This window comes from Vespula vulgaris, chromosome 2 (assembly GCF_905475345.1).
Source record: "Vespula vulgaris chromosome 2, iyVesVulg1.1, whole genome shotgun sequence".
Taxonomy (NCBI): Eukaryota; Metazoa; Arthropoda; class Insecta; order Hymenoptera; family Vespidae; genus Vespula; species Vespula vulgaris.
The window spans coordinates 13,970,983-13,996,018 of record NC_066587.1 but is presented as its reverse complement, the minus strand read 5'-3'; the positions used below and the strand labels follow the sequence as shown (position 1 = coordinate 13,996,018).

Sequence of the window (25,036 nt, the reverse complement as noted above, 5' to 3'; positions counted from 1 at the left end):
TACGTTTCGAGAACGATGTATAATCTTTATAACAGCTATTTTATAAACGACGCTAAACGTCAAGATACGAAAGTCGTAACAAATTTTTTTATTTTTATGGAAATCGATATTTTAAGTCTCACAAAAGTTATGGAGAATATTAATACGAATTCAGCGAGTATTTACGATATACTTTTTCATCGATATTTCGTCGAGTTAAGGTGCCTTGAAGTTTAATAGAACGTGTAATTGCAATAATGCGATGATCAATTTTCTTGTAAACATCTTATAACTAGTGGATTTTTCAATCAATTTTACTTATTTATTTATTCTTATTCATACATTTTTTAAATTGCAGTAATTTAAAGCGCGGTTATAAGTTATACAAAACATTATTAAAATTGCAGCTTGTTAAACTTGAAGGTATCATAACTCAATAGAATATCGATAAAATATATACACTTAGGTATCGTTGGTAGATATCATTTTCTTAGACACATTCCTTGGATACGTTATTGATATAGCTTACAGCTTTTGTTAGGCTTAAAATATCGTCTATCGTTTGTAAAAATTATTGTGACTTTCGTATCTCGACAACAATGTCCTCAAACGAAATACCTGTAATAGATATTACATTTCTTCCTCGAAACCAAGTTTGAAACATTTCTTAATAAAATAAATAGGATTAGAAATATTTAGCTATATCGTTTAAAATGAGACACCCGGTATATATGCACATGCACATACATTATATATACGCGTGTATTCATGTTAACGTGAAAAAGGAGAAAGGCAGAAAAGAGGAGCTAAAAAGGAAAGGGGAAAAAAAAAATATCGGAAACATATACGACCAGGTTAATCAAGCTTACATCGGGCACAAAAAATATTGGATCTTCTTTGATGCGAATATATGTATGTACATATATACATATAGAAACGCGTGGCAAGAACGGTAGTGTAATGTAGGAGGAAGAGAGAAGGAGGCGTGATGTACGCGTCAATTTTCATGACACAAATGATAAGCGCTTACAAAGCGACATATGTCATCTCTCTATACTGCAAACCTACGGGATCATATACCATATGTTCTTTTTCTTTCTTTCTTTCTAACCCTTTTCCTTTCTTTTCTTTTCTTTTCTTTTCTTTTTTATAGCAAAGAGTTATCCATAATCCAACATAATTGTTTCACGAACTTTATACGTATATATTATTGCGTTCGCAAAAGTAACAACAAGGACGTTAGAGGTTTCGCGTTTAGCTGGTTACTAATATCATGGCAACGGTTGGTGAGCGTGTTCTGCTTGTGAACGAGCCATAAATCATTATATTATTTTTACGCGACGAAAAATAGCGCGATAATTCTCAAAGGTGCCGCACGAAAAAAGGCGTTGATGTTTTATTTTTAGAACCGCGTAGTCATGAAAGGGATTGCGGTTTTGTTGTTTACTCTATGCCGTCTTTTCTCCTTCCATCCTGTCTTTTTTCTTCCCCAACTTCGTTTTATTTTTCTTCCATTTTGGTCTCTCTCTCTCTCTCTCTCTTTCTCTCTCTTTCGCTTTCATGTTCCATTCTTCCTCCTCTCTTTCTTTTTTTTTTACACATAGAAACATCGACGAGTCTAGATTTTACCTTCGACTCTCAACGTGAAGGCTAAGTTCATTTTAGGCTCGGTGTTGACCTGGCACTCGTAAATTCCAGCATCGCGAGGCTGCACGTATTCAATCTTCAACGTCCACTCGTCCGAAGATTCCGGATGCTTCACGGAAAATCTCGCGTCTCCTGTGTACGTGTGAATCGACGACGTCAGGATATGCAAATCCTTTTTTCGTATCCAAGAGACCTGAAACAAAAAGAGAAAAGAGATCTTTTTGTAATCGCGCGATGATAACAATAAAATTTATTCTTCATTAAGAGTCTCGTACTCTCGCTGTCTCTCTTGCCTAAAAAACTTATATCCGGTGTTCTTTAAATAATACCAACGCGTACATAGAAGAGCGGAAAGTTCGTCCTTTAGTTACAGGATTCAGTCTTCCTTGCATTAATATTCAAACTGCGAACTCTTGAAAACTTAACAACGTTTCATATAATAGCTATTGCACTTTCGAGATCTTGAACACGGCCTTAAGAATCGTATATTACGGTCGAAGTACCAGTTAACCGTAAAATGCCTTGTACGAACGATCCAAGTCTCTGGGACTATGCATCGTAAAAAGCATTGAAGCGTACAGAATATCGTCGCGTCTATGGTTAGCTCGATATGTGCGCAGGAAAGAAGCAATTGCGAGCATTTTAAGCCGTTCACGATCTCGCCAAACGGCTCTTTCCTCTCTTCTTTCTTTCTTTCTTTCTTTCTTTCTTTCTTTCCTGTTTTTTTTCTCTATTTTTCACAAAAATTTTCAAAGCTACGAAAATCGCTTCTTCTTCTTCTGTCGTTCAACGAACTCGTTAACTGTTATAATTCCATGCCAATTCTAAAAGAGAACAACAGAAACATAAAGAATATTACAATTTTGAATTTCCATCGATAACATCTCGACGTTTAGCTAGAATCAATGATATTTAAAGAAACGAGCACAAATTGCTATCTCAATTTTCGATATAATACGGTATCAAGCATGACGTATTACGTAGGTACGCGTCATAATGCATCAGATTATAAATGAATCATGGGATCACGATTGTTATCAATGCGACTAAGCAAATCCGCAAATACAGGGATTTCATATTGACAAGCCACTATTACATCGGCGTTATCTATAGAAGCGGTTTGCATTGTAATGATTATTGCTGTGTGAAAATTAAGAGAAAAAGAGAAATGGAGAAAGAGAGAGAGAGAGAGAGAGAGAGAGAAAGAGATCGAATTTCGATCTTTCTCTCTCTGAAGAGATCGTTATTTCCAAGCGATGAAATTTTATCGTTCCAACGCGCGAAATTGAATCGATCACGTTTTTCATCTTCATTTCTTTCTTTTCTTTTCATGCTCCATTGATCGGAATCGTTTTGTTACTACGTTTTATTATCGTCGGTCGCATTAAAACAATGTACGACGAAACGATTAATGATAAAATTAGAAAAAAATATTCGCGAGCAACGTCGCGCAAATTGTTGACGGATTTCCATGAAAATTCGTCGACGAGAGGAGGATCAAAGAATGTGACGGTTTTTTTTTTTTTTCTTTTTTCATGGAGATCGAGTTAGCGACATCAGACGCGGAATAAAGGAGAAAAGGGGTTAGAAGATAGTGGTGTTGGAACGTGAGAGGGATCGGGCTGTGACGGGACGTTAAGGATTGTCCTCGAGCCACGCCAACAATTATAGAAGTACGTGCTTGCACGGTGCACATCTGTAGGTAGAACTATCCCCATGGATATCTTTCAGGCTTCTGCCTCTCTACCGTTTCCTACCTCGGCTATGGAAGGAGGGGATCGTTAAACGTATGTTCGCAGAGAAGAAGATATTCTCACCCTCTCATTAATTATTCCCCACAGCACCCTACCGAACTTGGGCCGACCACTCTCTAGAATGACGTACGTTTTCCGTGCGAGAGGAAGACGTTCAAGTGGCGAGTACCTCAAAATTTCGACGCCGGTCCTTTGATATCTCTCTCTCTTTCTTTCTACACTTTCTCACAATTTAATCCCTTCTACCCCTCGGTCAAGTACCTCTTTCAACGGTAATGTTGTCGTACAAAAAGGGTTTACTGAAGATTTCTTTTTTTGTGATTTATTTTTAAATGTAGCCTCGAGATTTCGAGTACGAAGGAAATGAAAGAAGTAATGAAAAGAACTAATGAAAGACAGAGGGAATATTTATGGTATCATTTTTAAACGGAAGTTTGCTATTGATTATATATATATATATATATATATATATATATATATATATATATATATTCCGATAACAAGAAATGTTATAAAATCAAAATGAAATGATTACGTGGAAAATAATTAAATGGAAAATTATAAAATAATTATATGCCGGTGTTTCTTTCCGATACTCGAGATTCTTTTTTCTTTCTCGAAGCAAACGAGAAACATTTTATTAGCTGTTAGACGAGGCATGCAAACAAAGTGCTACAAAGTAAAAGTTAACCATTGACGAGAGATACGGTGGGAGAAGAGAGGGTGGTAAAGAATAAGTGGAGGATGAGGAGAGTATAGAGTGGATTTGACTCGTGTCCAAGTCTCGCAGGCGTAAAAGAAAGAAGCGTGAATGTCTCGAAGAGGAGAGAAAAAGGAAAGAAAAGGAAAGAACGTTGGAGTGGCGCGTCTATCGATATTACGTTGGTCTGGGTAACTACGACAAAGAAGAGAAGGGGTGAAGAGAAAGAGGTGTCGCAAGGAAGTGCGGAAAGTAGGTGGTGAAAAAAGAGAGAAAGAGAGAGGGAGAGAGAGAGAGAGAGAGAGAGAGAGAGAGAGAGAGAGAGAGAGAGAAAGAGAAAGAGAGAGAGCGTCAATGGGACGGGGGACTAATTAGTATCGGACCTCTGTACGTTTCTCGCTGGAACCTTCGAGCGGCCCTCACGAAGTAGCGAATGGGGCCGCCGGAAAAGAAAGAGAAGGGATGAAAAGGGTTGGAAGGGAATGGAAGGGGTAGAGAAGGCAGAGGAGAAGGTTCTCGGCTGCAGACAGGAACCGAAGGTGTTGCTAGGGGTGTCTTGGGAGTAGTTCCCGTTAATGAGCCTCCGGTAACGACGCTTTTTTCCTTCGTGCTCATATATCCTGCCGAAAGGGGCCTGCCTCTTCCTAACGAAGGAAGGAGCTTTCTTCTCCTTCTTTTACTTTTACTACTACTTCTTCTTATTCTCCGTCTTTTTTCTTCTTCCTTTTCTCTATTCCTTTTTCTTTCTTTTTCTTTTCTCTTTCTCCCTCTCTCTCTCTCTCTCTCTCTCTCTTTCTCTTTTTCTCTTATTCTATCCACTTTATAACTGCCCTTTTATTTGCACCACTTCGAGGCTTGATTTTCGCTAAAATCTTTCGTTAAAATTTTCTACCTTAACTCATGAGATATTTTCAATGTTGTTTCGATTTTTTATCAATTGTTAATTTGAGTTACTACATATTACGTGATAACATAACTTAGTTCTATCCTATTGAACATGTTCAATTATTATCGATGTAATTACAAATGCTTGCGCCAATCAGATGGATTAACTTTCGTCCGAATTGAATGCAGTGCACGTGGAAACCGCATTTGTAACTTAATATTCATAACATCCGGTTGTAATTCATTTACGGAAATCAGCTGGATCGAATATGAACGGGTTGTCTATCTAAACCTCTATGTTATTTCGTTTATATTAGCAAATCTTCCTAGGATGTATTTTCGATTACGTTGCATTTTCAATGTAAACTTTGGGGTATTGTTTCGGTTTCGCAATTTAAGCGTCGTTAGGTAAACATACATCGATTATCGATCCATACGAATGTAGGAAAATTGATATCAACGATTGAAAGAAAATAGAAATTTATTAAAACAGAAAAGAAGAACGAATAATATAAACAGCTTTATAAATAAATATATCATATATGAAATATATGAGACATTCAATTCTCGCACATATGCACAGAGAGTTTTCATGTATGATTGATAATCGATGACTCACATTTTAATTAATGACATAACTCGACTGAATTAATTCGCGGAAACACGGTCACATATAAGGGATGCTTCGAATTTTTTGAACATTTTGAAACTTCTCTCGCTATGAAGCTTCTCGACTTAGAAAATTCTTGACTTATTGCTAAAAGATTCTCGTCACGACTCGTATACATGCACGCGACTTTTCTTTAAGCTTTTTCTTTACATACTCGAACGCTTGTAAGAATAAATTCTAAAAAAAATTTCAAATAAGGTTTGAAATTTTCTTTATTCGTATATCTAAATATTAATAATAAAACTATACGTAAGTATTCAAATTGAAAAATAATTTTAATCGTGGCGACTCGTTGAAATCAATTTACATCGTATTGACAGCGATATAATCGATACATTGTTGTTTCGAAACAAAATGACACAGGGAACAAGTAGGTTCGCTGAACGAACGTGAGAAAATTAATTTTACGGAATTATTTTCTCTAACTATAGAATATTATGTCGTCGAGTCGAGGGAAGGAGACAAAATCGTTGAGAATATTTACGAGAGACGCAACATCAAATCTGATATTTTGCTTCGCAGGCGAAAAGCTGCGATAGGATGAAAGCTCTCTCGAAGTATGGAAAGAGTAAGATAGAGAGAAAGAGGGAGGAAGAGAAAGAGAGGGAGAGAGAGAGAGAGAGAGAGAGAGAGAGAGAGAGAGAGAGAAAGAGAGAGAAAGAGAGGTGTCCCGAAAAGCTCGCGTCGCTATAGCGTCGACGAAAAAAGAAATTAGGTTAACCGGACTAGCTGCGAGAGTAGATTAGATTCACGGGAGTTAATTTGATTTTCGACGTAAATTACCGAACAGTTTTCGATGCTACAAATTGCGCCGCGCTTGGGAATACCGGCGTGCCGCTTTCGAGAGCACGGATTCTCTCCTCGTTATTACGAAAACGACGACAGTGTGAATCGTGGTATGAGAACCTCTGAGAAAATGTATTTTGCGTTTAAAAACGTCTCTCTAAGTAATATTTTTATATGAAAATCGTAATGATATAACAAATTGTAAACTCGATAAGTGTAATTTAATCTCGTTCACTCTCGTAAATTCGTACCAAAATTTGTATAAATACGTGAAACTTTTTAAACGCGCGTGCATCGTATTAGCAATCTGATGAGAACTTTAGTTATGCAGTATATAAAAATACAATTAACGAAAAAAAACCGCGATCGACCATGTACCGTGATCGCTTTGGGCAACTAAGCTCGTTCGTCCGTTCGTTCGTTCGACGAGAGATCGTTACTCGAATATTTGCTTTATTATAGGTGCAATTAAAAGTAGGATTTTCTCGTGTATTCGAAATGTCACCATTTCCGATCGTCGAGTGGATCGATCAGATCGACGAGCATCGTACAAACGAACATTTTGCTTTTTCAGAGACAGATAGTTTCGAAGCGATTATATGTATTTCGTATGAAAACGCGATAATTCCACTCGAAAGTAATAAATCTCTATAGATACTTTGTGTAGGTATACGATTCGAGATACCGTCCCAATAATTCATACGTGAGCTCAAATAGGATTGGTGGGATATTTTAGGAAGCTCTCTTGATATAAACCATTTAATGATTCTCTTCGTACTAGTAAAATATATGATAAAGGAGAAGGAATATTTAGACTTTGAGAGAAGATAAACGAACGTTCGAATTGTTAAGAATGTTCGTAACGTTTGAACGATGAAAAGGATGAGTCAAATTCATTCAGACGGAGTAACCAAGCGCGTCGATAATATTACAGAACGCGTTGCTGCAGGATATCCGTTATACATACATGGACTACCATAATTATTTCGCGTACAAGTAATATGTATTGAGGAGAAAGAGAGACCGAGAGAAAGGGAGAGAAGCATGAGCTGTCGATTATTAATTTTTATCGATTTCGAAGCGAGCATTCAGGAGAAACTCGTGAGAGAAAAAGGGAGAGAGAAAGAGAAAGAGAAAGAAAAAGAGAGAGAGAGAGAGAGAGAGAGAGAGAGAGAAAGAGAGAGAGAAAGAGACAAAGAGATGGAGACAGACAGACAGAACGCGTTATTTCAGTCTAGAGAACTTAGGTCGGTCGAAAGTACGAGCTCGGGCCACCAAGGTGACCGCCGTGCGACCACGAAGGAAGCAACAAAGGATACGGCGAAATCGTTACTCTTCGTCCGGAATGAGAAATCGTCTCATTTTGGTCGGCCCAAAGTTGCACGCAAGAGGAGAACTCTCTCCTTTGCTCGACTCGCCTTTTGCCTCTTCCAGCAGACGCATCGATTTTACGCGACAGTTTAAGCGCCTTGCTCGCGTCGTCTTGCGACGATGTATTCGACCGTCGTACTTAATTATTAAATGTATTTAATTAAGCGTTTGCCGTTTACCTTTGAGGATTTTTAAATGAAAAGAATTTTTCGAGTATTTTCTTTCTCTCTCTCTTTCTCTCTCTCTCTCTTTCTTTCTTTCGAATAAAAAAGATTAATTCTAATAAAGGAGAAACGTTGGTCGTTCTCTCGACATTTTGTGTTGACCGTAAAAAGATTGCTAGAAGCAGATAGATCCTAGAAGGGAACGACCGAATTACTTCTCAAAGCAGTCGCGTACAAAGATACGAAGTAGTAGAAGATACGAGGACGTTACTCTTCATCCGGAATGAGAAATCGTCCTGCTTAGGTCATTGTAAGTCGCTACGCCGGCTATGGAGGTGGAACAATTTACGTAAGCTCGAGTATGGCCGAGCAAGCGGACGCGAGTTCGTTCGTTCATTCGTTCATTCGTTCGTTCGTTCGTTCGTTCGTTCGTTCATTCCTTCATTCGTTCCTTCGTTCGTTCCTTCGTTCATTCTCTTGCCCGTAGACCGTAAGAACGACGTTTGGAAAAGTCGTAAATTTCCCTGCCGGAAAGTCGCGTTGAAACTCGCGCACGCTGTGAGACACGAGAGTAATTTGAAAGACAGGAGGGTTGACGCTTACGTAAGCTTCGACCGCCTGGATCGAAGGGATGCTCGTACATTTCCCTCTCCTTCTCCTTTTATTCCTCTTACTCCTCCCACTACTCCTTTCGTTTCTTCTTCCTCTTCTTTTTTCTCATCTTTTTTACCAGCGGCTTTCCGCTTTCACCAACACTCGTGCGATTCGATGCCACCTCCGGCATGCTTTACGCCTTTTCATCGGAGTTGCTTCTTCCGCGAAAGGAAAAGTTAAATTTGCATTCGAACCAGCGTCGAGTAAGCGAGAGAAAAAGAGAGAGAGAGAGAGGGAGAGAGAGAGTTAGAGAGAGGAGAAGAGAAGAGAGAGAGAGAGAGAGAGAAAAGCTTCACAACGATATTTTCTTTCTATCTCGACACGCCCTCGCTTCAGCTTTTTCGCTAGCTCGAACGTCTCTTCGTTCCTCTCAACGCTATTTTCACCCTTCGACTAGAGGATCCCTTTCGAGAAGAAAGTCCTCGAAACGAGTCGCCTTCCCCGCAGGAAGGATTTCCGATTCAGATTTATTCTCGATGCACGCGCGATATAAATTTATAACGGCGTTGTCGACCGTCGAATCAAAATTCACCCTTCGTCGATTCTCTCGATGGCCCTGCGGGGACCTTTGCCCACTCTCTGTCTGTCTGTCTCTCTCTCTCTCTCTCTTCTAACTTGTCCACGTTTTACGATAAGTTTCTCGATACGCAGATACCTATATTTATATGCATGTTTACCTCGTCGTTACTGTAACTTCCAATTTCTTGTTTGACGTTAAATCTTATCAATGTATATATACATTATGTATCGTAGATATCTGCATATCTATATACGTATATATGTATGTATATATATATATAACAAATATTGTTCATTCATATTTTCGTTCACTTTTTTGCTCATATTATATGTGTGCATGTGTGTAATAAACAAATATACACAACTATATTTGTCTACTACTCGGGTTTCCAACAAACTTCGTTTTTCCAAGAAGTGGAAACGATCAGCATGAGGGCGAATCAGATACTTAGGTGAGTCTGATAAAGTAATTAACGAGTACTCGATTCGAATGGATTAAAGTCCTAGTCTGAGACAGAAAACGCGTATTCACTGAGACCGAGAGTAATCTCATTAATCGTGAATTAAACGCAGCACTATAATGGAGAACGTAGATATGTCTATGTTACTATATCTTCTTGTATATATACATACACATACACACACACACACACACATATACATAGGTATATACGTACTTATAGACTGCTATCCGTATGTATTATATATACGTATATATATATGAATTTGTAGGCATACATGGACGAACGAAAATGTATCGAATCGACGACTAAATCGAATTGCTTCGAACGCGCTTCGCTCGGTGCCGATAACTCGTTACATATTTTTCGAGGACGACCGCATGCGTGCTGATTGTATTCAGGGAAAATATGCGAGCGTGAGAGGATTTATTGATATAATAACGACGCTCTCGGCGATCTTGGATGAGCATCGAGTTTCATACGACCTATTCAACGACAGTATGTAATGAAATTGATGGTAACATTGTTTGGAAACACGCACGGTTTTGCGATAATCCATCGATGGGATTTTGGCAAATTTTTGAAGTAAAGAGAGAAAACCTTTGAGAGTGATAGGGCGAGTGAAATTGCGATAAACCGCGTGGGCTTTTAGTAAAAAGAAATTTAAATGCAGATGTAGGAACAAGCTAATGACACTCGTTAAGGCGACGCTATAGCTCATAGCTCGCGCTTCGTCGTAGATTACAGAGGTACATATACTGGAAGGTAGCGAGGTTAGCAATGGTCGAGTAGCAGGCAAACAAAGTATCCCCTTATCCGTGGATAGCTCCGAGGGTCGAGCTAGCTTTTGCTACGTTGCGTTGGTCGAGGTTAGTGTAGTAGTATGGTGGTACCGTCGCGACGTTGCTTCTACTACTACTACTGTTGCTACACCGGCCCTGGCTACTAGTAGTCGTAGTCAGGGTAGAAAGGTCGAGTGTTGTACGATATGATACTCGACAAACGGCTCCTTCGACCAAGTGAGTACCCGGTAAAGTACGGCGGTGCTTCTAGGAGCATCCCCTAAAAATAAACATCCCTTGGCAAACGTGCCGCCTGTGTCCATCTCTGATCTCCGAGTTTCAGCCTGTGCTTCCACGACGCATCGAGCATCTCTTTTCTCTTCGTACATGCGTTACGCCACGACGACTCCGAATAGCGCTTTTTGAAATTGCGTTTTTAAAACTCGAATTCCCCTTTCTCTTCCATTCTCTTTTCTGTTTTTTCTCTACGATAGTACAACCGTGTTTTTTCACGCGACAAATTTCATGCTCTCTTGTAAAAGTAACGTAAAAATTGTTGCCTTTTCCAGATCCTTTTTTTTGTGTTTTTTGTTTATTCCTTTTTTTTTAAGCCGTATAATATCGACGAACAGGTATGCGAAACGAAAAGTAGATTTCATATGGATTTTTGGAAATGTATGGTATCATTGATTTTACGTGTAAGCGATTTTGTAAACGTCGATATACGCGCCAACGAACGAATTTCGTGGATACATATTTTATTTTTTGAATGTCGGACGGTACCAATGAAAAATAAAATTCCGAGAGGAAAATGATCGTATAATTATATTATAGTCCATATTTGGCTTGATGTTATCGAATGAACAATAGATTTCTTTTTACTTGGGATACAGTCGTAAAATAGTAATCATGCGCCGATATTGAAGCGAATTAATAAAACTATGAATATTAATCGGCATTGCCCACATCCAGTTTTAAACAGAAACGTGATTGACGAAATCAATGAATTCATAGATTCGTGAACGACGAGAGGTTCGATAATTCATCGTTTTGAGACCGTTATAATGGCACCGTTGTTCTATGTTTCGAACGAATATATCGTTCGATATATAGAATAGAGAGTTACAACTTGAACGTGGAAATTACAAAAGCTAGAATAATGGTGTATAGTTAAAATAGAACTATGAAAAATAAGATATAAAAGAGAAAGGTAAAGGAGGATTAAAGATATACTCGTATATATATTCGTATTCGTATAACGAGCGAAGATTTATGCAACGATTGTTTTCAAGATAAAGCATGTTTCTTTTCGTGGATTAAAATGTTTCCAATATTTCACGGATTAATGAAGATATTGGAATTATTTTTAGGATGGTCAAGTGGATCTACAGAAAAAGTTGTACGTCCGAACGGAAACGAATCACAATTTCTACGTTCGTCTATCCCGGTATCGTATCCTTCTTGAAATATACGTCGAAATACACAGCGAAGGTTGTGAGATATAAACTCGATTCCGTTATCGTAATCCTCGATCGAGAAACACAAAAGACACCGTCATTTCCAATTAAACTTGGACTTTAACGGCATATCCGTTTCAATCGTACTCTGCCGGTCGAAAGAACAAACGATCGTATCGTACAATAAATTTAATGGGTAACTGTGCACATGATACTGATTGTACGTGCTGCTGTTTAATTAAATAGATCGAGAGAATGAAAGAGCGAGAGAGAGAGAGAACGAGCGAGCGAGCGAGTGAGAGAGTGAGAGAGAGAGAGAGAGAGAGAAAGATATATAAACGGGTAGGGAAGGAAGGGAAGGATGAGTGGAAAGCGATTTTCAGGGTTTTCACATTATTAGAATCGCACGAATCGATTTGACGAGAAAGCGAGAAACTCTCTTCAGCGTTGACCTTCTTTTCCTCTCGAATTGTCGATCGATCCTGCCTCTCTCTTTCCCTCCTTCAACCCTCCTCCCATCTCTCTTTTACATCGCTCTGTCTTTTTCATTTGTTACTTGCGGCTCGGTGATTTTTAAAAGAAAGTCCCCGCAATAATTATTACCGTGGGCAATTTTCGGCCTGCATTCAGAAAAATCGTTTCTTTCAGATTCGTTTCTAGTGCTCGAACGTTCCCGACGCTCGACGGTTTGCAAAGAGCTCCGGTAAAAGCGTAGGACGAGGAGGATGAGAGCAGGAGGAGAAGCAGGAGAAGGAGAAGGAAGAGGAAGAGGCAGAAGAGAAGGAGGAGGAGGAGGAAGAGAAGGAGGAGAAAGCGATGGGAAAAGAGAGGAATGGTTCGAGAGTGCCTAAGGAATATAATGAGGGAAGCTTGACGGATTTTACGTCATCTATATTCGGCTCGTCATTACCGTCGTTCCTTTCTTCCTTCTGTATTCCTTTTTTTATTGCTCCTTTTGCCAATAAGAATCGAAAAAGACGATTGCTGATTCTCTCAGCCCGAGGGTATCGCAACGACCATTCCAAGAAGTCCTAGTCAATGACGGGCAGGTTCGATAGAGGAACATAATCGTTTTATTTCCATCGTAGGATAAAAGTTTCTTCTATCGATCGATTTTATACGATTTCGAGGAATATCGGAACGTCTCTTGTTCTCTCCCCCTCGTTTTCTATTCTATTTAACGTAGTGCACATCGGTCACGAACTTGTTGCATGTTTCGTCGAACGTTGAGTTATACTACTGTGACTAGGTGAACAGTTTCTTTGTGCCTTTTCCTCGAGGATTTAAAAAGCTACTATTAATCGCGAACGTTCGGTTCACCTCGCAAAAGAGTGTGTAAAGGGAAAGAGGAATTGTAAAAAAAAAAACGGGGGTTGAAGAGAAAGAGAGAGAGAGAGAGAGAGAGAGAGAGGAATTGAAGGCCAGAATGGACGTGTAACGATCTCACTTTCGGCAAAAAGTAGTGCTTTTATCCGTTTGTATTGAACGAGAACTGAGAACAGACAGGGGCTCGCTAATAAACCTTCACGAACAGGAACGGTATTTCTAGAAAGCCTTGTCAGCGCACCACGTCTACCCTTTATCCTTTTTAGCCCCAATTTCCAGCATGTCCGAATACGTCTTTCCGTGCTATGAGATGATCAATCGGAAACATTCGATTCGGGCAAGCCGACGCCACGCTAGAGCGACCGCTTAATCAAGAAAACCTTTCTTTTCTTTCCATCGACCTTTCCCATTCAATTAGAGATTAATCAACGATAAATGAATTCTTCGGTCCATCTAAGATTCTCAACGATTACGACGACGACGGTGACGAAGACGATGGTGACGAAGACGAAGACGACGACTACGAGGACGACAACGACGACGATGACGACGACGACGACGACGAAGACGACAAGGATAACGACGATATCCGAGAAAGGTGCAAAGAAGCTCGTTTCACTTGCAAGGTTTTCTCTTATCGTATAATTTGTTCTTTTAAGCGCTGCGAAAGAAGCCTTCGTATTCAGACAGATGAGATTAATTCGAATCTCTCTTTAAACTATTTCGCTTTCGACGTTACCAAAGGGCGCGTTAAATTAGTTCTTTGTCTTTTGTCTCGAGTCGATATCGTACCGGGATCGTTATCGTCGATTTTAAATTAATCGTATATATTTAGCGATAGAGATTAAAACATTGAATATCGTTCGTGCACGATTAGAGATAATTTTCCAATGATATGCTAACCGATAACCGATATAGGAATTCTTTGCCAATAATTAACTTTGGTATAAGATCTTTATTAAACGTGATTTAGGTATACGTGTATGTGTTTATATACGTAGTAGGTGTATGTTAAACACATTTACGCCTATTGCATATTAGAGGAGACAATGCACGTATCAAGTGAACGCGACTGATTATGTAACAATCTCGTCTCTCGCAGCAATTCTGTTCAACTCCCATTTACCAGCCGTCCAAGATGACGTCCTGCCTTCAACGTCCGAAGACGCGAAATGACGCAAACGCGACGACAGGCTAGAACAGCGTTCTGCCCACCGTCAGACTTTACGAAGGTTCCCTTTCTTTTGTCTGCGCAGCAATTACGATGCTACCATTTGAAACGACTCTTCTACGGTTGTCATGCGCAAGGATTTCTCATTCCCATGACCAAACCAGTCTCCTCATCTCTCGTTCGCGACGTGTATAATTTCGCTCACATAATTCTGTTGCTCCCGCTTAATTTCACTCGACGTTTGTTTCCCCCCTCTCTCTCTCTATCTATTTTTCCTCTCCCTTCTTTTTTCTCAGTTTACTTTCACGTGCAAGTATACGTAAGTGCGTGTATATCTGACTGGTACATCTCTCGTTCTTATAACTCTTCCGCATGTTCTTCATTAAAGGTAATAGTTAGAAGAACTCGTTATTCGAGCTCTCTTCCGATCTTCTCGATCGTTCACTTCGTTCTTTTCGTTCCATTGATTAATCAGTCACTCGAAGGGATCCAACGTCCCCTAGGTTGGAATTTCTCACCCTTACGATAAACTTTACCACTTAAGTTGTACTCGGTATTCAAAGGTTTTAATGAAGCGAGAAGGAGACAGAGAGAAAGAGAGGTAGAACGAAAATCAAGAAACATTCGACTGTGCAAGAGACGAGAGTTCCCTTTTAACGATTCGAATTTCGCAGTCATCTCGACATCCGTCGAAGATTAAAGAGTAGGAGGACAAGGAGAAACGAAGGGAAATGCGTGAGCCGGAGGGTAACAACAGACGCCGCATCCTACGCCCTTTCTCTTACCGATCGACGAAGCAATCCGCGCAACCTTCGACCTCGCGACACGCTCGAAAACTCACCGATTACACCCTGACGTCGTTCTTCCTCTTGTCAACGCAGTGACGATGCTTACCGACGACGAAGTAGTAGATGCGAGTTGCACTCATCAGTGACGTTTGGTCCTCTGCGTTCGGAATAGAGAGAAAACGAAAAAGAGAGAGAGAGAGAGAGAGAGAAAGAAAGAGAAAGAGCGAGGAAGATGAAAACCCTTTTACGCTCGACGAGTACGTGGCAAATGACTTCGCCTAGGGGTCCACCGTGATTCTCGACAGGATCGATCGGTAAAGTCGTTTCCAGTGCGGCCGCATTGAAAGGAGATGGGGAGTCTCGTACAGAAAGAGAAAGAGGAAGAGAGAAAAAGAGAGAGAGACAGAGAAAGTGGGAATGACGGACGCAAATCGCCATCCGGACGAGTTCTTTGGGGCCCGACCGAAGGCTTTCGTAGGAAGGAATGTATATCGAACTGGTGGACTGGTAGTAGACTCGGGGATTGGATAGAGAGAAGAGAAGAGGAGAGGAGAGGAGAGGAGAGAGGGATTGGTTTGGAAAAGAAAAAAAGCAGAGCGCGTAATATTCTCGCAGATCGTTATTTACGGCAAGCGTATCTCCGATGGAAATCATTTCCAAGCCGCATACTGCACGTCTAACCATCATCTCCGTTAATGACTGGCGCGCCCATGAGCAAGTGAGCGCCCTGACGCGAAACGTGTGTGCGAGACTCCGCGCTCGACTCGGAGGAAGTTGAAAAAAAGGGGCGCACCCCTCTTTCCGATCGTACGATTCTGACACACACACACACACACACACACAAATACACGTATTACTCTCGCGCACGGGCGCACATACATATACCAAAGCAGATAAAAAAACGTATATAACAACAGACATTTACGTATGCATTTTTAGAAGGTACGCTAAGCTTTTGGTAGCTGCAGGGCTAGAGAGAGGGTTAACGCACGGATTCGTCAACTCGATTCAAACTCGACTCCTTTCTCTTCCCTCTCTTTTTTTTTTCTTTTCTCTTCTTCTCTCACCACGCCATCTTATTTTTTGGTAGACCCTCCCTATCGCGCATTGTCTCGTATCAAACGCAAAAGTGCTTCGTGAAGATTCGCCGAAGCGACTACCCGTTGGTGATACCCTGCCAGTCTCTTTCTCTTTCGTCTTTCCTTTTCCTTTTTTGTGTACTATCTTTTCTTTCTTTCTCTCTCTCTCTCTCTCTCTCTCTCTCTCTCTCTCTCTCTATCTCTGTCTCTCTTTTTCTTTCTCTCTTTCTTTTTTTTCTTTTTTCGTTACGACTTCCTCTGCGAGCAACCTTTTGTTTAGCTCGCGGAATGCGAGGACCGGCGCATGGTGACGCACGAAGACTTTTTTGAAAGAGATGAGAAAGAGCATTGTTCCAGAGGATCGAAATCTCGATAGACTTTTAACTGTCAGATTCTGGGATGATGCCGAACCAGTCAGATTTCTCAATTATTTTGCTTTCTGTACTCTCTATCTCTCTATTTCTCTCTATTTTATCTTTATACGTTGGAACGATGATGAAACTCAAGGAACGTCATTTTCTTGAAAAGTCTCCGAAGATCTTATCCGATTACGTCTTGGTACATTCTAGAAAAGTTTTATGGGAGGTGATGACACTTTCTTGGAATGATCGTCTTGCACAATAGATGTCTATTACGTCCATATAGAAATAGACAGGACGTGCATTGTACTTACATCTAAGAGAGGTCCATCTGTTACAAATGTGGACAACTTTCGTGTATCTTGAAATACACATCTTGAAATACGTTCTTCCATTTCCAGAAGAAATGAAAGTGCGATTTCATAATGTATGTATATCTCACTGTCGATGAAACGAGAATAAGTAGCTTGCGTTGAATACTGTTTTTAATCTCGATATAGTATAGATAAGTTACTACTCATTATAGTTATATTGTTCTTTATTCAGGACTCAAACGAAAGATTTTTATCGAGATCGTACGATCTTTCATATTCTTTGAGATTACAGTCAATCGTCGACGAATACGACGGGAGTATAATCTAAAAAGGATAGAGAGAGAGAGAGAGAGAGAGAGAGAGAGAGAGAGAGAGAAAATAAAAGAGTAGAAAAGAAAGAGAGCAGTCCTACGTGACTATGTGAATGGCTTTGAGATGAAGAAAATCCACTCGCATTATCCCCGATATATTGCACTTCGGCTAAAGTTTCCCATAGATAGAAAAGCTCGACGTCTCCAATTGTCTCCTCGTCTCTTGCCTCTCTGCGTTCATCCGTCCCGTCTATCTTGTAAGCTCTTGATTGGCCCAGAGAGAGAGAGAGAGAGAGAGAGAGAGAGAGAGAGAGAGAGAGAGAGAAGGGGTGTAGGAGAGAGATAGAATCGAGAGAGAAAAGGAAGGGAAACATCTTACGCGATCGTCGGTCTTACAATCCGAAGAAATTACAGGCATTCTGATTCCGGCGTGGTGCAACTTTAGAAGATTTAGAGAGAGGTCGAGCTCTCATTTGGCAACCAATTACAATGCCACTGGCAATGGCGTTGAATCCACCGGCGGAAATACGCTTCGGTAGTCTGCGGTGGTCGAGTTGCTAGCAATAGTGGTGCTGGTGGCGCGTAGTTTGCGACAGCTTTGTACTTCACCTATGTATATACCTCTTCATCGCTCTCGCTCTCGCCCTCTCCCCCTCTCTCTCTCTCTCTCTATCTCTCTCTCTCTCTCTCTTACTCCAGCATGGCAAACTTCTCTCCTTTCACTATGGTTATAGACCGTACCCTCTTCAAGAGTTTATGCTCGGGTTAATCGAATCGCGTTGGTCAGATAATGGCTATAATATGGATACGTTTGCATGCGTAATTGAAGTACCATAAACTACCCTTAAAATCCCTTATAAGCTTTCCATCGAAGAAATAACGCCGAAGAGATTTCTTTCTTTTTTACGAGCATCCTCGTAATTCTTTGAGCTCGTTCGTTTGTTTCAGGAATTTCAAGAAAGAGGAGAATAAATGTGATGAACGATCGGAGAGGAACGACGAATTATTCGTTGAATGATTATCAATTCTCCATTTTTAAATGAGAGGTTCTCATTTCGAAACTTTAGACATTGAAACAATGAGAATCTCGTCGTATCGCGAAATGGCATGAAATAGAGGAGTTTTCTTTTTTCTTTGCTCGGCACCAGGACCTTTCCACAACGTCGTTTCAAAGATCCTTGTCGGCGAGTCGGACGGACAAGTTATTCTTTAAATTCCAAGGACTTAGCGTCCACCGTTTCTCTTCCTTAGCAGCGAGTGGAAGCAGCAAGAGCTGCTTTAATTAAGAATAAATTAAACTTAAAAGATTTCAAGCGACGGCTCGCTACGCGAGAATAGAAATATACAGGGATAAGGGCAAAGAGCCGTGGAGATTAAGCGGAATTGAGGAGATCGGTATAATTAAATATAGCGTGCGTACGCGATCAAGAGTGGATTTCGGAGCAATTCTTCTTCGTTTTTTTCTTTATTTCTCTCTGACGGATAAGCGAGCGTGTGAATGAGTAGAGGAATAGTAGTAGTAGTAGAGAGAAAAGAACAAAATCAAAAGACGAATCTCGATCTCAAATAATGGCGGACAAAGAAAGACATCGGGGAAAAGGGAATGGACTCGGAGTAAAAGGGAGAGGATGTTTTTTGTCTATCAACGAACACGTTACTAACAATAAGTTCGAAAAGGATGCTGGGAGGAAGATCAAGGTTGCTTTCGTTGTATCGTCGTGTCGTCTTCGTCTTCGTCGCGTCGTCGTCGTCGTAGTCGTCTTTGGTTGGATGGTAACACACAGTTTGCCGCGGGCGCTGTTCGAAGGGAAAAGCGCAAATATAACTGATTGTCTTTTGTTTCGACACTTTGTTCTTATACGTCTTCTCGCACTCGGCATCCATTTGTTCTGCTCCAAGCGAGTTGTCCCTCCTTTAGCGGTGGGATAGAAACGCCCCTTCCTTGCTACGATCTCCTGTTTCTCCATGCCCGGGATAAATGGGAACGAGATAAGAAGAGGAGAAAGAGAAAGGACCTTAGAAGACAGCTCGATAGAGAAAGAGAGAGAGAGAGAGAGAGAGAGAGAGATCGAGCAAAGGAGAGAGAGATAGAGAGACAGAGAAAGAGAGAGATAGAGAGAGAAAAAGTAAGAAAGAAAGAGATGGAGAGAACGAGAAAGGTGGAAGAAAAACTAGGCTACCAGCCGCTTACTCCAAAGAATACTTTAACGGCTTACACGGATCAATTAATTAATGAAACCCAATTTATTCGTACCCTCGTCAACGGTACGCCTCGTTATTTTTCGTTATTCGATTAATGGCCGACGCTCGAAGTAACGCGGCAGCAGCTCTGTCCTCGTTCCAGCGGAATATCCAACGGAATTATCGTTTCACGGATTTTAATTAATTAGTCGATCGATCGTCATCCACCTAGGAAAAGAGATAATGATCCGAAAAAGATTTCTTTTTCCTGTGCGACATTTATCTTTTTTTCAAATAGTTTACATTTTAAATAGTTTAGTCCACGTTTAATTAGGCATACTTTGGTACGTGCGATTTTATAAAAGTACCGGATCGATAGTCCATGGAAGTTCATTTTGTAAGCTCCATAACATTCGATTCGTGCAATAATTATTCGGTAAGAACGGTGGAATCGATTTGGAAACGAAATTGGATATTTACAAGGAAGAAGTAGCGTTCCGAGAGAGGAAGAGAGAGAGAGAAAGAGAGAGACACAGAGAAAGTTCAGAGATACGATAGTAAAGAGAAAGAAAGAGAGAGGAGAGAGAAAGTACTTTGCAATGAGATCGATGCTGCGAATCGGCCGAGTGTGAGCCATCTAAAACCAAGACGATTCTTTTCCCTGTTCATCGGTGAAATGTTGCACGCAAACTCCATTCTCTAGAGCAGACTGAAGGGAAACGGACGTGCCAAGGATTTACACCAGAATTTTATCCGAACGAATACTAGAAAACTAATACGTACTAGTACGATTTATAGTAAGAACCTTACTTTAGCGAACGTAAAAACATGAACGAAAAATAGTACAGCTGAGACAAGGATAACGGATCTTTTTTAACATCACGTAAAGTTTCATTCTTCTCCATTTCATGTGTTCCTACCTTTCTCAATTTTTATTTTTCAAAAATATTTTCGATATTTCGCCATCTATTGCTTTAGCTGTCTCACCAATGCCGTTTCAATAAGACGATTGGTAAAAAAGTCGACATTTTTACTTCCATACTTTTCTATTTATTCTCGTTTCTGCTTCGAACAGACCTTTCGGTCCGGCAGCGTCCATTAATCATCGGAAAGTTGCCGATATACTTTTTGGTCAAGGATATATTTTATGTCGCAATAATGTACGAGGCATCACCGTTCGCGTCGATTTATCGCGCTTGCTTGCTACCCTTTCGTAAACCTCTAGGGAGTAAGGTGATAGAAAAAAGGCTAGGAATATTTTAAAATCTATCGTTCTCTTTCCCTCTCCCTCTCTCTCTTTCTCTTTATATATATATTTTTTTCTTTTTCCTTTTTCTCTTTTTGCGGTATAGAGTTGCGGACGAGAGGGTAGGTACAAGCTCGTCGAGTTTCGAGCACGTAGGCGCTATAGATTTTGTCGCCGAAATGCACCGCGATGCAGGCATGTAGAAAGAGAGAAAGAGAGAGGAAGAGAGAGAGAGAGAGAAAGAGAGAGAAGGAGGAGGGATAGGGAAGGGTCGAGGGAGAAAGAGAGAGAAATATAGGAAATGAAAGTATCAAGCTATATTGTTCGATAGACTGCGTTAAATCGTTGCGCGCCATGGAGAATATCAGTTTCGCACGAGGATAAACGGGGAAATAATTTGCCCTCGAAATGCATCGAATCAAAAGCCTCTAAATTCGGGTTCCGCGTACTGGCTATCGGAATTCGATCGGGCATACATTAAAATGATCGATTGAAAATCGTTCGCCGATAAAAGCTACGTATTTTTTTCTCTTTTTTCCCCTCATTCTCTTTAATTTTCGCTTTTGTTATATGCTTCATTACGGTAGGAAAAGGAATATTGCGTGGTAAAAAATGTAAAATAGGATAATAACAAATATATGATATACGCAATCATTTTATTATTATACAACGCGATTCTCTATCCTTGGTCAAATGCATTATATCATTTCGTTGTGTTATAATTTATCGCGAAAAGTATTCGTGGTAAGCGAACGTGGCGTAGTTCGTTTAAAAATTTGTTTTGCGCGATACGACGACGACGAGCACTGAGAGGAAAAGGAAGTCGGAGAGAAAGAATGGTTCCGAGCGCTTGCGCATAGAAAAAAGGAAAATTTAACCGAATTTAGAAATATTTTCACGATGTATCCGAAAATATGATATTCACGGATCGCTTTCGATTTCGAGCCAAGATTATCTAGCCTCTTTTGTCGCATCGAATATTATTCTAATGGATTTGGTAAATCTTAAGAAAGAGAACGGTAGAAAAGGGTGTAGGCAGCTACGTTTCTCGAGTACGGCATGCACCCTTTTGAGGGATCAAGTCGAAAGCCCATCACGATATAACATTGGCAGCGTCGTTAGAAATTCTCCCCTACGGAGAGAATTCCAGGCGAAGCTCGCATTTTAGGTGGGGCAAGGGAAACGGTCTTTGAATAGCACTCATAGTTTTCGTTTCTTCGTGAATTTAAATGTCCGATCGTCTTATCGAGATAGAAAGAGAGAAAAAGGGAGAGAAAGAGAGAAAGATGAAGAAGAGATAGCTGGTGTGGAAGTAAAAGACGTCGGACGAGTGTCCTCCCTCGAAAATTGCTTTCTATTCGATAACTTCATTGGATAACTTTATAATGATTGCAGGTGTCCCGCGGAATCCAATGTTAGTCTCGATCACTTTGTACGAAGAACTTTATGGACGTCTCGGATGAGAGAAGATTCGAGTAAACGAACCACTGGACCTATTTCTATCGACTTTTGCACGAGTTTTCTCTTTACGATCGTATTTCCAGCGATAGGTGGTTGTAGTATCATCCTTATTATATTATATTTGGTAAGAAATTCGCGAAAAATTAAAACGTAAAAGGTCCGCCTCGGGTTATATTAACGTGTTGAAAATTTGCAGAGGAGAGAAAAAGATAGAGAGCTTGTGTATATGCGTGTGTGTGGAATTTTGCATAGACGTGAAGTACACACGTATCAAGGTAATATCTGGTTAGTACACAACTCTTGCCGTGAGCTCATCGCCGTTATCGGCTGGCCTCGAGGGCGTATTCAAACTTTGGAACTTCGCCGTGCGGGTTTACGCAACTTCGTTCACCCACCAGCCTGTCTCTCTCTCTTTCCCTCATACACACTCGCACACAGTCATTCACTCACTTACTCGCTCACTCACATACACACACGCCCGCTATCTCTATCTTTCGTTTACTCTCTCGCGGATACTTTTAATTCCCTCTCGTGTAGATTTTTTACTAGGAAGAATAAAGCGTTCTTTAATAATTTCAGAACTCGGCACCGTCGCTTATCGAGCAGTTTATTAATCTACGAGATCCTTTACGACAGAATGCCACGAATTTCAAAATTTATCCAAACGTCGTGCTGGATTTTAAGTCAAAAGTGCAGAAGAATTTTAAAGTAGAAAAATTCGTGAATTTAAATATGTAAAAAGAGGGCGAGAAGAAACGAGAAAGAGGGAGAAAAAAGAGAGAGAGAGAGAGGAAGAGTGAGAGTTTTTTTATTTGTTTCACTTTTTTTTTGTAAAAGAACAAAGTTGTTCGGTGAATGTAAAATGGAAACGATTTGTTCGAATTGTATCGATGTTTCGTTTTATTGGCTAAAATCCAGTTGTCGTTTTTTCGTACGATGCATGTACATATGTATGCGCGGAGTACGGTTTGCTTGTGATGTTTGTATACATACATACAGATAAGTCAACTTAGGCATCGATCGGGTAATCAATAATACACGGGTTGAACGTTTGTGAGGTATATAAACAGAAAACAATGTTCATAAATAAAGCAGAAACAAACAGTCAGTTGCATAGTTCAACGAAGGTACAATTGTTTGTTTTGTACTAACGTTATATGCGTCTCTACCAAACTAGAATATCATACGTTTAGATATTAGCATCTCCTTAATTTCTCGTTTCTATTTCTCGTTTTTATCAGAGATATCGAACGTCAGTTCAGTAAGTATATTCTATCCGTAAAGATGAAAGATCTCGAGTAGAAAAACGTCTCTCTCGAATATTTTGGATGATAGAATTTCCCTCGATGGAATTCCGTCTCTTACATCGTTCTATCACCGAATACGTCAAGTTACGTCATTAAATTCTGAAGAACACTTTGCGAAGACGAGACTTTTCTCGAACATTGGCTCGTAACTAGTTCGCGAGGTATATTGCCTTTGGAGATAATTAAATGTGACGCTTCTTATGAAAGTCGATGTAAACGAAGCTCGCACCTTACCATCCTAGTTTGATATACCTATAATTAAAACGTGTGTTCTTCTTTACTCACTTTTAATAACATCCGACCGGTTTAGCATGATCGTGGAGTCTTTATGGCATGATGAAATAACGTGAGGTGGATATAAATTACTCCAATGTTTTCACTAGGAACTGTGGATAACGCGATACGTGCAGACAACGTGAAAAGTAATCCTCGGCTCGCATTCGCTGTCGACACTATCGTACTACATATAGAACGTTGAAAATAATGTATTCGCCGATGGTTAAACGCTTCTTCCTTGTCGGCTAATATGAATAAGGAATCGCCTGTCTCTACCATTTTATGAAGGCGTTATAAATTTAAAATACCATCATAGCTTTTACGAAGACGACGAAGACGACGCCGCCGACGACGACGACGACGACGACGACGACGACGACGAGGCCGACAAAATGACGACAAAACGACGATCCGTCTTTCCGTTAACGCGTGAATTAAAAGCGTTACTACTACATCCTTTGGTTTACGCATAGATGGAAGCTTGTTTTACGATTAGCGCCTACTCGATTTAATTTCTTCGTCTAGATATTCCATTAAACTTCGCCTTTCTCTTTGCCATTTTTCCAAAGTGTTCGCGACGTGAAAGGAAAAAGGTTGGGTATGAAGAGGGAGGTTTGTCCGAAAGAGAAAAAGAAGAAAAGAAAACGAAGAAAAAGAAAAAGAGAAAAGGGTGCGGGTATGAAAAAGAAAAACGGACAGAGATGGATAGACGGATATACGTTATTGGGATTTGGTCGTAGAAAAGCTTGCTCGTGAAAATGGTGAAATTTAATAAGCTACCTACATAGTTACACAACGAAACGTACGGTAAATACGTATGTCAGGAATATGCTTGCTCGGAGGATAGTGACGGAGTTAGTTCGATGGCTATGTAAAGAGAGCGAGAGAGAAAGAGAGAGAGAGAGAAAAGGGAGAAACAAAAGTGGCGAGCAGGGAAAACAGTGATAGAGTCAGAATTAGAGTCAGGCATTGGAACTAATTTGGGACCAGCCGTATTGTTCCAGTCCACGTCACGCCATCGTATATACTGACTTTAACTACTTTCTCTGTTATGGTACAAGCTGCTCCTAACAACTTTCGTCGATGTAAATAACGCCACTAAATGTCTTCCATTCTACGGCTTACAGAGCGTAAATATTTTAATGAGGTTATGGAAGAGATCGGTACCTACTCTTTTCAACTTAGATTTTTCTTCTTTAATTTCGTTCGTCGATATTTTAACGTCACTGCTTGGATACAGATTTTTTCCTCTTTCTCTCTTTTGTGGAAGATTTCAGTTCTCTAAAATGCCATGTACTAGATAGTACAACGTATTACTTCGTATTATCAAGAGTTCCCTTTTGTTTTCATGAAAGGTGAAAGCGTTACGCCGGAAGCTTCTATGTATT

General features: G+C 40.2%; 1 protein-coding gene across 6 annotated transcripts in view; it reads right to left on the bottom strand.

Annotated features, from left to right (window-relative positions):
* LOC127062048 (basement membrane-specific heparan sulfate proteoglycan core protein-like) overlaps positions 1–25,036 on the bottom strand; it is a 128,739-nt gene that overhangs the window by 7,571 nt on the left and 96,132 nt on the right. For all 6 annotated transcript variants that reach the window (XM_050989651.1, XM_050989654.1, XM_050989655.1 and 3 more), the window contains one exon: positions 1,609–1,819. In XM_050989651.1, the coding sequence (XP_050845608.1) occupies positions 1,609–1,819 (211 nt within the window). The remainder of the gene's footprint in view (positions 1–1,608; positions 1,820–25,036) is intronic.